The 16005-nt window shown below is 40.7% G+C and overlaps 1 protein-coding gene across 1 annotated transcript; it reads left to right on the top strand.

Moving 5' to 3' along the window:
* Positions 1-3911: 3911 nt before the first annotated feature.
* On the top strand, positions 3912-13768 carry LOC116710068 (kelch-like protein 10). The gene is made up of 5 exons (XM_032548867.1): positions 3912-4130; positions 6407-6893; positions 8630-9241; positions 11075-11224; positions 11923-13768. Exons 1-5 carry the CDS (start codon positions 3979-3981, stop codon positions 12286-12288), a joined length of 1767 nt encoding a protein of 588 aa, XP_032404758.1. The 5' UTR covers positions 3912-3978; the 3' UTR covers positions 12289-13768.
* The last annotated feature ends 2237 nt before the right edge of the window (positions 13769-16005 follow it).

Raw genomic sequence — 16005 nt, 5'->3', positions numbered from 1 at the left:
TAGGCACTGTTCGTCAGTGGAAGATTAATGATGATGATTTATTGAGGTAACAACAGAAAGTCATGTAAGGAGATCTCTTACATGCAATTTAATATTTCATCTCTTTTAAAACATAATGACACTGAGCAGACACTGGAGGCACTTCCTAGAAAGTGGGTACAACTGAGAAAGAAAGATGGTCCCCCCCCCCCTCCGCTTATGGGAGACAGACTTTATATGCACGCACTTTACATCTTTACCCTAACCCTACACATCACACACCTAAACCCCAACCCATAAACAGCATTACCCCTCAAGGGGACCAAGGAAATGTCCCCACAGGGAGCAGTGGCCCCCACAACCCCACACTGTAAACAGAAATACTGTTTGCACCCCGACCGCCCCTACCCGCGCACCCACCCACACACACACACACACACATATAGCCTATATATATATATATATATATATATATATATATATATATATATATATATATATATATATATATATATATATAATTAATAACACTGTTGTAATATACTTCTGGGTACTTTTTAACATTTTGTCACATTACAACCACAAACTGCAATCAGTTTTATCGAGGTTTATGAGAAATCACTAGAAATTAGTGTGAATTGGAAGAAGAAATATGCCAGAATTTCAGATTAAATTGACCACAAAATGTCTAACATGTATGTTTGTGCGTGGGTTGGTCCTTCCTGCAACAACGTCTTTAATGGCCGCTTCCGGACCAGCTTTGCACATAAATCTGGAGATTTATATTTTTGCAAAGTCAGACTTTGGGTTTAGAGTCAACGAATGGGAAGGTTCGGGTCTTGCCATAGATTTGTCATTTGAGTCCAGTTCCGACTTTGACTAGGTCACTCTAGCACCCGGATATAGTTTGATCTGACTCCTTCTGTTCTACCTGTACGTTTGAGGTCGTCTTCCTGCTGGAAGGTGGACCTCTTGCCTTAGACTTCAGTCTTTTACAGGGTTCTGTTCTTCCTCCAGGATTCCCTTCCCATCTTTCCATCAACTCCGACCAGCTTTTGTGTCCCTCTCCCCCAGAACATGAATCTGTCACCACTTTGTTTTCTGTTGATCTCGTGTTTTGGTGTGGCAGGCCGCCTTGGTTTTCCGCCACACAGAGTTTTTGCGTGAAAGCCAAATAATTCAGTTTTGGTTTGATCGTACCGAGCAACATGCTGGCTTCGTCCCCTAGGCGTTTTATAGCAAACTGCAAAATCAGACACTTTATGGCCATCATTCAGCAAAAACAATTTACTTGCTACTTTTCCATAAAGATTTGACTCTAACTCGGCTGCTGTTGTGATGAACGTTCTTCTTGCCCGGTCAGGGCAGGTTCCTGTTTTGTTAGGATTGCAGTTGTTCCTCTCGGTCTTTAGATGATGGACCGAACATCCGTAAACCTGAACCCGAAACCTTTTTCTCATCGCCGTTTCCTCTCTCGTGTTCCCTAACAAACCTCCGAGGCCTTCAGAGTGAAAGCGTCTCGCCATAAACGACAGATTTTTATTTGTAAAAAAAAAAACAAAAAACGGGTCAAAACGAGCAATACCCCTGTGTCCTTCGCAATTGTGTGCTGTTTTTGTTAAGCCTGTCACATCAAATCACAGTGGTTGTGAGGTTGTATAATGTAAAAAAGTTCAAGAAGCATAAATAGGCACTTTTACCGTATTTTTTTTTTTAAAAATCAGCTTTTATTCTTTGCACGATTAACTTTGTAACATTAGGTTCCACTTGTCGTCCTCCCATAAGAAATGCCGTCAAAGTCTGTCAGGCAGCATCTGTTCCCAGAGTAACGGATGAATAGTAATAATAAAAATGAATTAAATGCTACTAATAATAATTATAACGACACACAAAACTAGCACACAATGAGAAGCGCTCCAATGTGTTGTCTTCTCAGGAAAATAAAGAGGAATGAACGCAAACGCAACGGGAACGAAGTGAAGCCTGGACGCCTTTGCTTCATCTGGAGACGCTGCAAACAAAACAAAACAAATAACTTATGTAGCCTATTCATTCCTTTCTCAGCGAGTGAAGCTCATGGGTGGCGCAACGCCTCCCACCTCCGTTTTCCGCGCCAATAATCACGGGCTCTCGCGTAAATAAAAGCCGATGGAAAACATGGAGGCGGTGCCAGGATTTGTAAGACGGTGTTTGCGTAAACTGCGGTGATGTTTTCTAAGACTGGAGTTGTTGTTGGGGTGTGTGTGTGTGTGTGTGTGTGTGTGTGGGGGGGGGGGGGGGGGGGGGGGGGGGGCGTGTGTGTGTGCGTGTGGGTGTGTGTTTTAATAAGTCTAATATATACTCGTTTTGTTGGAGTAAATGAGTAAAATGGGTCATGATCGGAATATGTTTATGAAAAAGGACAAACATTAAAATTCTGCTATTTGTCTGAGAAGCACTAAATGGTCTTGGGCTGAAATACATTTCTGAGTTGCTCGTCCAGTTTGAGCCTGTGGTGGGATGGTGTTCCACCCTCCCAACTATGTGCACCAGGTGTATCAAGTAGCGTGCAGTTGATTGGTGGGTGGGGCAAATAGCTTTATAGCTGAGCAGGCCGCTGCGAGGTGTGTGTGTCTTTGTTTCCCCTACTACATGACGGCTGCCCAAGTGGCTGGTGTGCTTGATCCGCTCTCTCCCTGGGTCGGCTGTGCTACCACTCCTGGGATTGTTTTGGAGTTGCAGCGCTTGGACGGTCTGCTGTCTTGTCTTGTCTTGCCGGTGTTTGTTTGGGCCGCTCTGAAGGCAACCTGTTGCTGATTGGACAGGCTGAGCGAGCGGGACACGACTCCTCTGGCCCCATTGAAAGGCATTGAAATTGGACTACGATTTGTTCCACCGTTTGAAGTGTTTGTGTGTTTTTTTCCTTTTACAGTTTGTTTGCTTATTATTGAAATTACTAAAGAGTTTGCTTTCTTTTGTTTTGATTTACTAATTTGTTTTCTTTTGCATTACATGTTTTGTTTGTTCATTTATTTTTTTTTGGAATAATTCAAATTGTCCTTTTATTTCACATGATCCCTTTTCCTTTCCAGGGACAGAGTAGTAGGCCCGAAGCCATGCTTTTAAAAAGAAATGTTTTAATGAAATTGTTTAAATAAAATATTGTGGACTATTCTGTGTTCTGGTGCGTCTTGTTTAAAAAGAACCCCCCCCTGCTGGTCACAAGCCGTTTGGACCCATCAGGTTATCAGAGAACTGCTGACTCGGTGTTTTGTGGCATTTCAGCAGGCAGTTTCTACTTTGGCACCTTAGTGTTGGATAGAAAGAAAAAATCAGACTTTTTTTGTCACATCACTGATCAATGTGATTGATAGAAAGTTTAAATGCAAATGTGCATGCTAAAAGGCCAGTTGAAGAGGGGTTTTCTTTTATTTTGAAAAGCTTTGTTTTTACAGAGAACGTAATTTTTTTAGTTTTTAGTCTGTCCCTTTAAATTGACGTTAAGCTCTTTGGGTAGCCTTCTGAAAATGGAAACTGTTTTTCATCTGCACATCTATTTGGGTTTAAAAAAAAAAAGTAAAAAGAAGCAGAAAGAACCACAGACATATCAGACCACAACGCCATTATATTCACTAAATCTACATTTAAATTGAGATTATTTTATTAATTTTGGTTCTGAGTTTAGCAGAAAAATTCTACAGGATTCGCCAAAATAGGAGTGGCATAGCTAAAATAAATAAACGAATAAATAAAAAATTAAAATTATGCATATGTATATGTACATATATATCCTGAGTCATGTTCGAGTGATTCATTCGTCCCGTTTCTCTCAAATCCGCCGCCGCTGTGTGTCAACACGCTGCTGTGACAGTCAGAGGCCCGAGTTGGATTTTGAAGGTAAACATTTTTCAAACTTTCCCCTTTTTTTTTTCAGTTTCTGAGGTACAGTTCCACCAAGTTGCTGTGATTGCATAGCAACCGAATCAGAGATCATGTTTCTAATTTCTTCCAAAGTTCAAAATGAGCGACAAAGTCCAGCATCCAAACGAGCAGGACTCGGTGTACAACCAGCTCCGCCTGGCGGGAAAGTTAACCGACGCCGTCATCATAGCCGAGGGCGTCGGGTTCCCAGTTCACAAGATCATCCTCTGCAACTGCACTCCGTATTTCTGGTAAGTCGGGCAAGTCACGTGACTTGTTATGTTTTAATTAGCTGGAAAAGGGGGGCAATGTTCTGGTCCAGATGGGGATTTGAGTGGGACGGAATTGCGCAGAAGAATGCGGCAGCTCGTTGGAGTAGCACTGCGCCGTTTTTTCCCCCCACTTTTGTTTCGTCCTCGTTTTTCTGACATATCACTCTGACAAGTTGTGGTGATCCATAACCATAGCAACGAGTTTTTTTTTTCTTTTTCTTGTTTTTTTTTTTTAATCCAAACCAGTTGGTCAATATCTCAAAAGCAAGTGCACTGCTCAGACTTCCATTTCACGCTCCGGTGTTCTGGACTCAGACTTGAGGCCGAGCTGACGGAGCTCTGGTCCGCGAACAAACAAAACGAAGGAGATGACTGTAGCCCCCCCCCCCCCCCCCCCCCGAGGAACAGAAATGTGTCAAACACCGGGTTTCAACAAAAGAGAAGAAGCGCAGATGTTAGAAGGGTTGAACTACGTCTGTGTCCGGCGACGCACCACGTTTAGACCGGAGGTCATCTTGCTTCCGGGCATTCCCCGATGACTGACTCAGACGGTCAGTTTGGAGCTAACCGGGGTGATTTTACTCAAGGAAACTGCAATCTGTACACCTGCAAATCTCTCCTCCCTCCATTGTTTGTTTGCACCACTGCGTGGCATTTTTACACACGAGGCGTCACTCCCCAAGACACAAGCAGAAAGCAACAATATCTATATTTTTCCTAAGCAAAAGGAAATAAATAAGTAGCGCAGAAGGACAACTAGTTACAGAAAAAAAGATTAGTCTAATATTAACGGGTTCATTTATGTTGATATCAACAGATACTCCATTTGTTTCTTCCTGAAATATGCCGCACATTGCGTATTTTAGACGTCATCCTGCGTCAGCCGACCAGTTTTCAACAAACTGAACGTTAACCGGTTGTCCAATCGGTTTTATCAGGCATTTTGAAGCAGACCTGCGATTCTTCCAGAACGGATTTCACCTACAGGGATTTCAGAAAACTTGACATCACTGTTTGGCCTACACATATTTGAAAGGTTTTTTTGTTTGTTTGTTGTTGTTTTTTTTTGCATTTTGTTTATGATTTCCACTTATATTTCATCAAATTAAATTGTGTGCAATCACAAAAAGATTTTCAAAAATGTGCTTGCACTGGCACAAATATACGGCACAGACGAAATAGTTTGGAATATCCTGTACTTCCTTAAAAAGGAATCATAACATGGCTGTGCTTTAGTGCTTCTTGCAAAGGTATTTTCATCTTTTGAACGTACAAAGCAGTGAACAACATTGAACTATATAAAAAACAAAAGGACTTTGGCTTTTGAGTTGTGAAACTCTGAGAAGCGCTCCATCCCCTCCGAGTCAAGCCTTTCAAGAGCCACATTTTATTAAAATTACAGCTGCAAGTCCTCTGGGGTTTGTCTCCACCAGCACATCTAGGAAACTTTTCGCCTGTTCTTTGTGAATAGAACATGCCTTGCTGCTGTGCTGGTCTGTGTGCAGACACACCGAGTTTGTGTTTTGGCTGTTTTATTCTTGGAGCGTTACCAGCCTCTGAGAGTGTGTTTTTTTTTTTTTTTTTTTTTGTCCGAGTTTAAGACACATTGGGGCATTGAGCATGGAAAATCTTCTTCGGCTCTCTGATTCTTCAGCCGCATATCAAATATCAATGCTCCTCTCCTTCTTCTGCTTGTCCTTCTTTTTTTCTTCCCTTTTACCAGGTTGAGTGTTTTTTGCTGAAGGCCCAGATCCAGTTCAGTTCGGTTCGGCTTGTTTACACGGCACCGGTTTACAACAAATGTCGTCTCAAGGCATCGTTCAAACAAAAATTGTTTCAGTTCAGGCACACTGATCCTAGCTTTCAAACATGACAGGGACAGAGGCCTTCCTCCCGACTCTGATTGGTTGTTTTTGAATGGGATGGAGGAATCCGTGCGGATCGATATTGTAGCTCAGAGGGGAGGTGCAGGAGATTGATGTTTTCACAGATTGTCTCAGTCACCACAAATGTGTCACAAAAACTTTTTTCCTGCCACTTTTATAATACACATAAAGTTATAACGCGATAACAATTTCGATGCTGTCTTAGATCGCAAAGGTTTTTGCCAGTTTAAGGAATAACCACAAGTTGATTAGCTTAGTAGTATCTGTTCTTATCAATTTTTCCTTTTTACTGTGCTTATGTATACATTTTTTGAAGAGTTGCGATTGCACCAGGGTAAAATATGATTCTCTGTCCTGCCTTCTCCTCAGCGAACTCTTCACACGGAGTTGCAGCCTCGACCAAGAGATTTTCCACATACCAGGCATATCCGCGGAAGTCATGGGGCTCATACTCGACTACGCGTACACCAACTCCCTCACCATCACCGCGGGCAACGTACAGCAGCTGCTGCTGACGGCCAACCTGCTGTGCGCGCCCGAAGTCGTGCACGCCTGCTGCATCTTCATCGAGGACCTGATCCACCCGGACAACTGCATCGGGATGTGGAGGTACACGACGACCGTCTGCCCGCAGCCCGTGCTGCACTTCAAGATCTACTGCTACATTCTGAAGCACTTCGAGGCCGTCGCCCTGTGCGAGGAGTTCCTGCTGCTCTCTGCCGGGGAGCTCACCGACATCATCGAAACGGACAACTTGATCGTAAAAACGGAGAGGACGGTGTACGAGGCCATTTTAAGGTGGACCAGTCATGCTCTCGAAGAGCGACAGGCGCACTTCCCTTCTCTCTTTTCTAAGGTACAGTAGTTAAGTAGTTAGTAGCTTAAAGCGGTCAAACATCCATCTGTGTATAATTAATCTACATATTCTGTTTCACTTAGTGGTGACGTTACAAAAATAAATCGGCTTTTCAATAATGTTCTAATAGATTGATTGTGTTCTTTATTTTCCCTTCACGTTCACATGTCGCACCTTCAGATGGAGATAAAAAGCGTACGATTGATAGAAATAGGAGTAATATTAATGCAAGTATTTGTTTCTCTGTGGCTGAGACAGGAGGGCATATATTCTGCCCTCCTGTCTGTAATGCAGAGTGTTGCAAATGACTCCAACCATATGATCTCCACTCCAGCGGCAACACTGAAGCTTCACTTTTTTTTTTTGTTCCTTTCGCTGCTCAGCTCTCACTCTCAGTGGCTCCGCCCTGCTCATTGATTTGCAACATGGCAGCTTGCCTCTTTTTGGACCGCGTGTTCTGAAAAACTGGACAAATACTAAATAAGAGCAGAAAGCGCGGCATCAGCCTACCCAGATTGATTTTTATTTCTTTTTTTCTTTTTTTCCTTTACTTTTAATGCCAACATGCACTGAGGATGTAGTTTGGTTACTGAGCTCATTTGTTTATTTTATGTGTGAAATAAAAACCAAAATGTTGATTAAAATATTACACAAAAGTGGGGATGCCTGCTTTTGTAAGCAAGCAAATACAAAAATAATTTATGCCATACAAAACATTCATATTTGAAAAGTGAAGCAAAAACACAGGATGATAAATTAAGACCCAAAAGAGTCTGAAAAGAGTCAAACTTCCCAGCGCTAGGGTATACTGGATCTTCTAAGGTCTACTGAATTTTCAGAAAGTTCTCCGGCCACCATGAGACAACCATTCAAGACCTTTTGTTTGAATACAATACAATGTTTACGATAGTCGTAAATTATAAACTAAATTTCCTGTGGACTTCTTAAGCATAACCAGAATACAAGCGTGCTTCATTTTGCTGGGAGTTTTACTTCCTGGTTCCTGGTTTGGTTTCCTTACTTGTTATTTAGTGGACAAGTAAGGAAGTCCTTGGACTTGTCCTACATCTAAAACATAGAAATACAAAAAAAAAAAAAAAATTAAATACTGGAAATATCATTAGAATCAAGCATTTCACCAGTTACATTCTTATCATATTTTATCCTTACAATTTCTTTTAATCAAGCCACCTATTTATTTTTTGTTTGGTTTTTTTTTGCTGTTTTTCATTGAAATTGCAGAAAATCGCTCTGTCCACAGTTTAGTTATAGTTAATCTAATAAGTGACCATACTTTTATTGCTGGTGTGTAGAGGAAATATGGGGGTTAAATAAGATATTATACAGTCAAATATCATATGTTGGTAGCAATAGTTTTTTCTGCATGTTGACTCTAAATTCAGCTGGTTGGTGATGCCTGATTGTGTGGTTCTGCACTGAATGTGATTCATTCCAGTCTATACAGATGGCATATACTGCTGTTAAAACAAAGAAAACTCGCAAAACGTCACATAGACAAACCATACACTTGTCATGTACACGTCTGCTTTCACATTCAGTAAAATAGTTCATGATTTTCACCTTATGACTTGCATTAAACGGATGTCGCTTTTTCTAGGGAAACCAAACGCGTGCACCCCCATGTACTAAAATATAATTCAATCAGGACCACTGATAAAATCAAGTGAAATCAATTCGATCTTGTGCACAGTCTCTGTCTTGTCATCTCTTTGTAGATCCGGCTGGCCCTGTTGGACGTGGACTACATCAGAGACAAAGTGCTGCCCAGTACGCTGACGCAAGGACCGTGTCTCTCTCTCCTCTCTGAAGCCACCAAGACAATAACCCAGCTGCTCTCAATCAGGCCTTATTTGACCGGTGTCTGCAACCCCCTGGCCCGCCCTCGGTTGCCGACTGGCATCCTACTTGCCATCGGCGGCTGGAGCGGCGGCGGTCCCACCAACGGCATCGAGGCGTACGACGTCCGCGCCGACTGCTGGATCAACGTGACCAACAACACGGAGCGTCCTCGCGCCTACCACGGCACCATCTTTCTCAACAACTTCGTCTACTGCATCGGCGGCTTTGACAGGCTGGAGCATTTCAACAGCGTGCGCAAGTTCGACCCCATCAAGGGCAACTGGCACGAAGTGGCTCCCATGTACTACCAACGATGCTACGTTAGTGTCACGGTGCTGAACGGCTGCATCTACGCCATCGGAGGCTATGATGGACACATGAGACTAAGCACAGCTGAGTACTATCGGCCCGAGCTCAACCAGTGGACTTTGATTGCTCCCATGCAGGAGCAAAGGAGTGACGCGAACTGCACCACCCTCAACAACAAGGTGAGTGGAACGAAAACGGCAATAAAACACATTTATTTGCCTGAGGTCCTGTTAGCCACTACAAGCAGAGCACCATCAAGTGTCCTTGATGAAAGCTAAGATAAAATGGTTGTTGTTGTCTTAGAAGTATACAGGAAAAGTAATCATGAACACGGCAAATGGCAGCTACCAGTTGGTCATGTTGGTTTGTTTATTTATTGTCTTTTTTAGGCTGTTGTCACATTGTTGCCTTCTTTGTCTCCCCTCGATTGAACCTGCAAAACACATTAAAAAAAATTAAAAAAAAGATTAGTGGAAAAACAGTCAGTTGCGCATAATTGAATTCAGTGGACTTTGGGGAACATCAAGTCTTCTCATGTCTTTAAAGTGTGTTTACCTTCAGCAAGAACTGTTTCTAGTCTGCCAGATTGAAATTTTATTAAATCATGTCCATCACTCAGTACCAAAGTAATCTGAAAGAGGTTCGCAGCTTCAACAGGTCATCACTGAGATTTCATATTTGTCTGTAATAAAGTTCATAGGTCAAGATGTCATTCGCAAATAATTAATGTCGATTATGCCAATGAATCGATGTGCTTTATTCTCTCCTGTTGCTGTTGCTCACAAAACCAGCCTCTTCTACAGGCTGAATTACCAAAACAGTTGCTCTTATACACACATTTTTTAGCAATAAAAAAATGTCTGACTTTTATTAAGATGTGGTTCACGTAGACTATTAGTGATAATGGTCACTTTTACCTAACTTTTTAGTTAACAAGCTAATTTTTTATCATTTACTTGGGAACTAAATGTTTAGATTGCAAAGTAAAAATGTAATTCCTATTAAATACTTAATTCTCAAGCTAAATATTTAGCTTGAGAATTAGATATTTAGTATGGAACTGTGAGATTTATAAATACACAAATAACATATTTTATTTCTTCTTTTAATTTTGTTTTTTTTACAACGACTAGGAATTCGAGTTCTAACATTATGAAGCCATAATTTTGAAAAATGAATACCAATTTTTTTTTTTTTTATGTTATGACAAGCTAAATAAACCAAAATATTACTGATTTTTTATTATTTTACACTGTAACTTTACAAACAGAATCTCTTAGCTTTTAACCCTCCTATTACCTTCAAGTTAGGGCCGACGTGCGTTTTTGTGTTTTACCCTTTAAACTAATAAATAAGTGATGGAAAATTAAAGTTTAGGTTGTCTTGGAAAAAGGGCAGCATGACTTATTGACTGCATATTTTTACATAATTCGACAACCATTCAGACCTTTGGTCGTAAGGTTGAAACACCAAAATGTTCCTCCTCGATAACGTCTTAATGCTGTCAGCCAGCTTACTCTGAGGAAAAAGGAAAAGTCAAATATTTGCAGCTGTAGTCTTTTAAGTTGACTCCTATAATAGTTCCATTAAATGATTAATGATTACATGTATGTCAAAACCAACATTGTTTAATTGTTGTTTCAAGGATGCTAAAAATGTTAATTTGCTCAAGAAACATGTGCAAATATTTTATTATTGTTCCTGCCTGTAAGAATTGTTTCTCGCAGTGTAATGATTCAAACATGACTGCAGTCAGAGGTCACGATGAAGGTCCGATGGTGGAGTTTAAACTAGGTGTAACGCTTGAAAACATTGACATAAATGAAACAAGTCAACTAAAAAAAACTATACATTCAGTATCATTCATCCCATCATTTTTGAAAATAATTTATTGTTTCTAAATAAAGTTGATGAGCAAGTGAAACAGCAAGTACCTTTACTGGGACGTAAACTTTTACACAGTTTAAAAACGTCCCAGTTGAATCCTTGTACTTTTTTTTTTCTTTTTTTAGATTTACATTTGTGGGGGATTCAATGGACATGATTGCCTGCAGACAGCTGAATATTACAGCCCAGAGACCAACCAGTGGACGATGATCTCCCCCATGAACAGCCAGCGCAGTGGGATAGGAGTCGTTGCATATGCAGGTCATGTTTATGCGGTAAGTGCGAGAACGAACTCTAAACCTGCCGGTTACAGGGGCTGAAGTTGTTGTTGCCGCTTCACCAAGAACCACCGAGGGATACGACACAAAAACCTCTGAAGACGACACGAGCGCAACGTCCTTCTTCGCGACATGTGAACAAAGATGGAGAGCCGTCAGATTTTAACAGTGGTTGGATTTCTCTTTTATTGTTGATGAAAGACCACGAGCCAATACTTCAACCAGAGCCAGACAAGAGCGTTTATCTACCCAGAATGCCATGCACTCTAGTCCATTTCCTGCTTTTGCAGCGGCCTCCGGTCCGCTCGCCAAAGACAAGTGCATTCGAACCAAGCCAAGTATGAGGCTTTTTCGGTGGAGCGGAGTTTGCTTTTTTTTTGGTTCACGTCAGAGTTCAATTGTCCGGTGTGAATGCACCAATGTTGGAGCATTTCAAGTTTATTGGTAGAGTTCCCAAAATCTCATTAAAAATGTTGTTATATTTAAAGAGTTCATGATGAGATACAGTTGGGAAAAAAGTCCCCATGATCTTTAGAAGAGGATCAGACCAAAAGAAAGAAAAGCCCTTCACCATAGTTGACATGTCATTTCAATAACTTTAGTTGCCATGACCAGCTGATTTTCATCAGAGCTTAAAATATGGATCGACTCAGTTGAACCCCTGACCCAGCACACATTCCTCTCTCTCCCAACAGGTCGGTGGCTTCGATGGCAACAGCCGCCTGCGCTCGGTGGAGGCTTACAACCCCGAGACTAACGCCTGGACAAATGTGGCCTCCATGATCACCACCCGCAGTAACTTTGGGATTGAAGTAGTCGAAGACCGGCTCTTCGTGGTCGGGGGCTTCAACGGCTTCACCACAAGCTATCATGTCGAGTGCTACGACGCCACAAGAAACGAATGGTTAGAGGTCTGCGGCATGGGGATCTTCCGGAGTGCCGTGAGCTGCTGTGTGATAGCCGGACTTCCCAACATGCCAGAGTACGTGGTCCCTCGTGACGCCCTGCCCCTGCTGCCTATAGAGGAGGACCACGAAACGGATTCAGGAGACTCCTCCTAAAACTAGCGGATTAAGACTTTCTCTTTAGTGCCATCATCTAAGACAGGAACAAGTGTAAGATTGCATCGTCAATATACCATTGAGAGCATCAAACCACTGTCCAGCAGGCTTTTTCCTTTGCTAATATTTGCATGAACATTTTCACTTCAGAGGTCGGTAAGACGGAGCTAAAATAACAAATCACATGTTGTTTTGAGGCTATGCACCATCTGGCTGCACTTGCAAATCCCTTCTCAGAGTTTATTCCTCAGATGTCTTTTGCACCCGTTTCCAGACATTGTCACAGACTCACGGGCATGAATGTCACTTGTGATTGCGATCGGTCTCGGCTGAATTTGCTTGACAAAACTTGTTGAATTAAATCAATGGTCAGTAAAAGGAACACAGATAAGGTCCAAGAAAAAGAATTGTAGATTTCTATCAATTGGGAATATGTTTTTTTGAGCAATTTCCAAACATTTATTGATTCCATGTTCCATTTTCTGAGGCCTTAAGGAGGGAGCCATTTTGTCAAAATCAGATTGAAAGATATTCACAAAGAATCCAGGAACTGCTAAGACACTATGTAAAACATAGTAAAAAAAAACAAAAACACCTTTTAGATTAATAGTAACCAACATTTTGTCAAAAGTCTTAGCGATCAGCAAGATGTTGTTTTCCAAATGCGAGGTGGCCCATTAATTAATTTTAGGTCAGGAGTGTGTTGTCCATTCTGTCTGTATTGATAAATCATGGACCTTAACTGAGGGAAATGAGCTATACAAAACTTTTCACATTGTTCAGAATTTTTTTGTGACCCCTTGGTTGAGTTGTATATGCAATGTTGGCGTAATATTTTGTATGTTTACACGTCCATCTTTTACAGTACTACTGTGTGCCACTGGTTTATGAAGGTAAAGAAAACAGTGAAAATACAAAAGTGTTCGCTAGTCAGTTATTGGTTGGTAGGTGTGGTTTTTAGTAGTCACAGTGCATTGATTGCAACAATAACAAAAAGAAAAAAACTTACATGTTTAAAGAAATCATTTAGGGGTGTCGGTTTCAAATCTGTGGAATGTTGCCATAACAACAAACTGGCCTTGCCACTTTGGCTGCCTTTACACCGGAAGACATTTGAGAGGAATTGATTATAAAAGTCTGAGAGGTGTTAAGGTGGCAGAAGTCTACTTTGGTCTTATTCCCCCTCAGGCTGGCCATTAGTCACAGCGACCAGGACAAATATGGAGAACTAATCTTTTATCCACCACCTGTAGAGGATCAGTAAAGAGGAAAGAATAGGATAGGTCTTTTTTTAAAGCATAAATTAGTATTGTTAAATAATGACAAACTGCTATCTAAGCAGTACCTCATGTACAAATAGTCAGTTTTACTGTAATGATGGCAATTATTTCACATGTTTGCTTTTTTTTCCTGCTGTCTGACAAAAACAGACAAGAAATGCATGTTTGTTAAATAATGATTAAAAAAAATCCCCCAAGAAGTCTTAAATGCTCTCATGGGTTAAACAAAACTTGTATATGTTGCAAATGACAAACACTTTGACACCCACTCCTTTCTCTACATCACTTCATGAGTGACTCACCTAATTTGAAGTGGAGCAGCGCTTGTCACCTTAGTTACCAACTCATTGACGATGGAGCATGTTGGCTGTAACGGCATGTTGTTTTTACATGTTGCGTGTCTGCAGTGCAGTCTGCATTACTATATGTTGATGTCCTGATCTGTCTCGTATTTCCATGAGAACGGTTTAATTGGGCCGAAACGCTGACGGATACTCAACACATGCGCACAGTTAGGGGATATTTAAATCTTAGGTGATTCGGCTATATCGGTTCCAAAGAAACACTGAAAATATCCTGAATGAGAATGCTTCAAAAATACTATGAATAAATAGTGATTTTTTTAAAAAAAATCCATAAATAAAATCCTGTCCAGAAAATAGGTGTACTAAGGAACTTCAAGCAAAAAAAAAAAAAAAAAGTTTTTGTAAGAACAAACTAAATTGCTGTATAGGCTTCAGGGTCCTTGCTAAATTTTACATTACCTAGGATATAGTGTAGCCAACTATTATCTTTTACAAGATTAAATAAGAAACAAGGATCTGTTCTTTCAACCACAATTAAAATTTACTCCAGCCAATTCTCCTGTGTCCAGCATGGTAGTTGTAGCTTAATGCAGAGGGACGGTTTCTATGCTACAACAGGAGTAGCCTAATTTTGGACATAATGCGCCGCTCAACACTAAATAAGCAGCCTAAATAGAAAGTACCAGATTTCTTCCAAATCAAACACTTCTGTTGGAGTGCTTCTCTTGTTAGATTGGTTAAAAAAAAAAACTAAAAAGAAAGTGTCAAGTAATGTTTTACGTAACTTTGATTTTTTTCATTGGTTTACGCAGGAACATTGTACCCAATAGCAATATAAATAGCTATTGGGTATAAATATGAATAGCAATATAAGGTCTCATACATCATTACAGTTAATATAATCTGTTGCCCTTTGTGCCACCAATATTACACTGAACTTAACAGATATTACAAGTTGCTACCAGAACAGCTGCTTTAGAAAGCTACTATGTTCTGACCAGCTGGTCTCCTAAAACATACATAACCTTATTTGTTTATAAAGATAAATTTGATTGAAAATATACAGTTACAGTGTTGAATAAACTCTCGTTCTGCCCCTGTGGAGGATGCCTCATTGCTGTTCGTCCTGAGCAGATTGCTAAAATGCTAGGTTAACAGGTCTGCTCTGTTTTGACCTGACTGGCTGATAAATCGACTGGTAGCATCTTTGTGGAGTTCCAGATGATCACCCCCCCCCCCCGCAAACATACAGGAAATGTGTTCCATTTCCTAAACTTAAAGCTTTGTTTTCAAGGTAATGAAAAGTAACAACTGCTGTTTTAGCTGCATTGCCTCCTTTAGCTGGAGCTTCGGCGGGTCTTTTGAGGCACAGTGCAGCCTTTATCTCATTCTTAGCATCTTTGTAAAAGCTTAAAAAGGCTCAGCTTGTAAGTGGGAAAACCAAGACTTGCTAGATCAGAAAATGAATGCACACAACCTGTAATCTTTTGTAATTTTACAAGATCTTTGAAATTCTCAACACGTTACACTGAGGGTGCAACTGAGATGATCACAGTATCAGGAGTGGGCCTTTTATAGCTCTAATAGTCATTAGAAAATATTGTGACCTAGCCATTATGGAAGGATGGGTTGGAACGTAACTCTTATATGGCGACATTGTTAATGAATCAAAGTTGGTCGTCACCAGGGATACATTGTGAAAATGCAAGTGAAAACGTGCCAATCTGGTTAGCGTTAAAGGCTTTCCCACTGCTGAAGATCAGACATAAATTTAACATGACACGTTGTTTTTATATATAAAATTGAAATAATGCACCTTGAATTTTATCTTAATTTTATATTTTTTTGACTTATGCCATTTCCAATCAAGAAAAAAAATTACTTGATTTTGAAAAAAAGTAAATCTACCAGCCTTGCGTATATAAAGTATCTTAAACCAGCGCAAAGAAAAAGACAAAATAAATTTTCCATTCGGTGCGTTCAATAATACGGTCAGCTGAAAATGTCCTTAGAGTGTTTTCTCTTTCCACGTCTGTAGTTTCTCCAAGTCCTTCGCCATAACTCTCCGACGTGAATGACTCACCTGATGCGAACCGGAGCAGCACTTGTCACCCTGGTAACCAGTTCAATGA

This window comes from Xiphophorus hellerii, chromosome 20, assembly GCF_003331165.1.
Source record: "Xiphophorus hellerii strain 12219 chromosome 20, Xiphophorus_hellerii-4.1, whole genome shotgun sequence".
In the NCBI taxonomy this organism is placed as follows: Eukaryota; Metazoa; Chordata; class Actinopteri; order Cyprinodontiformes; family Poeciliidae; genus Xiphophorus; species Xiphophorus hellerii.
The sequence above is the reverse complement of the archived record's forward strand: the minus strand, read 5'-3'. Positions and strand labels throughout refer to the sequence as shown.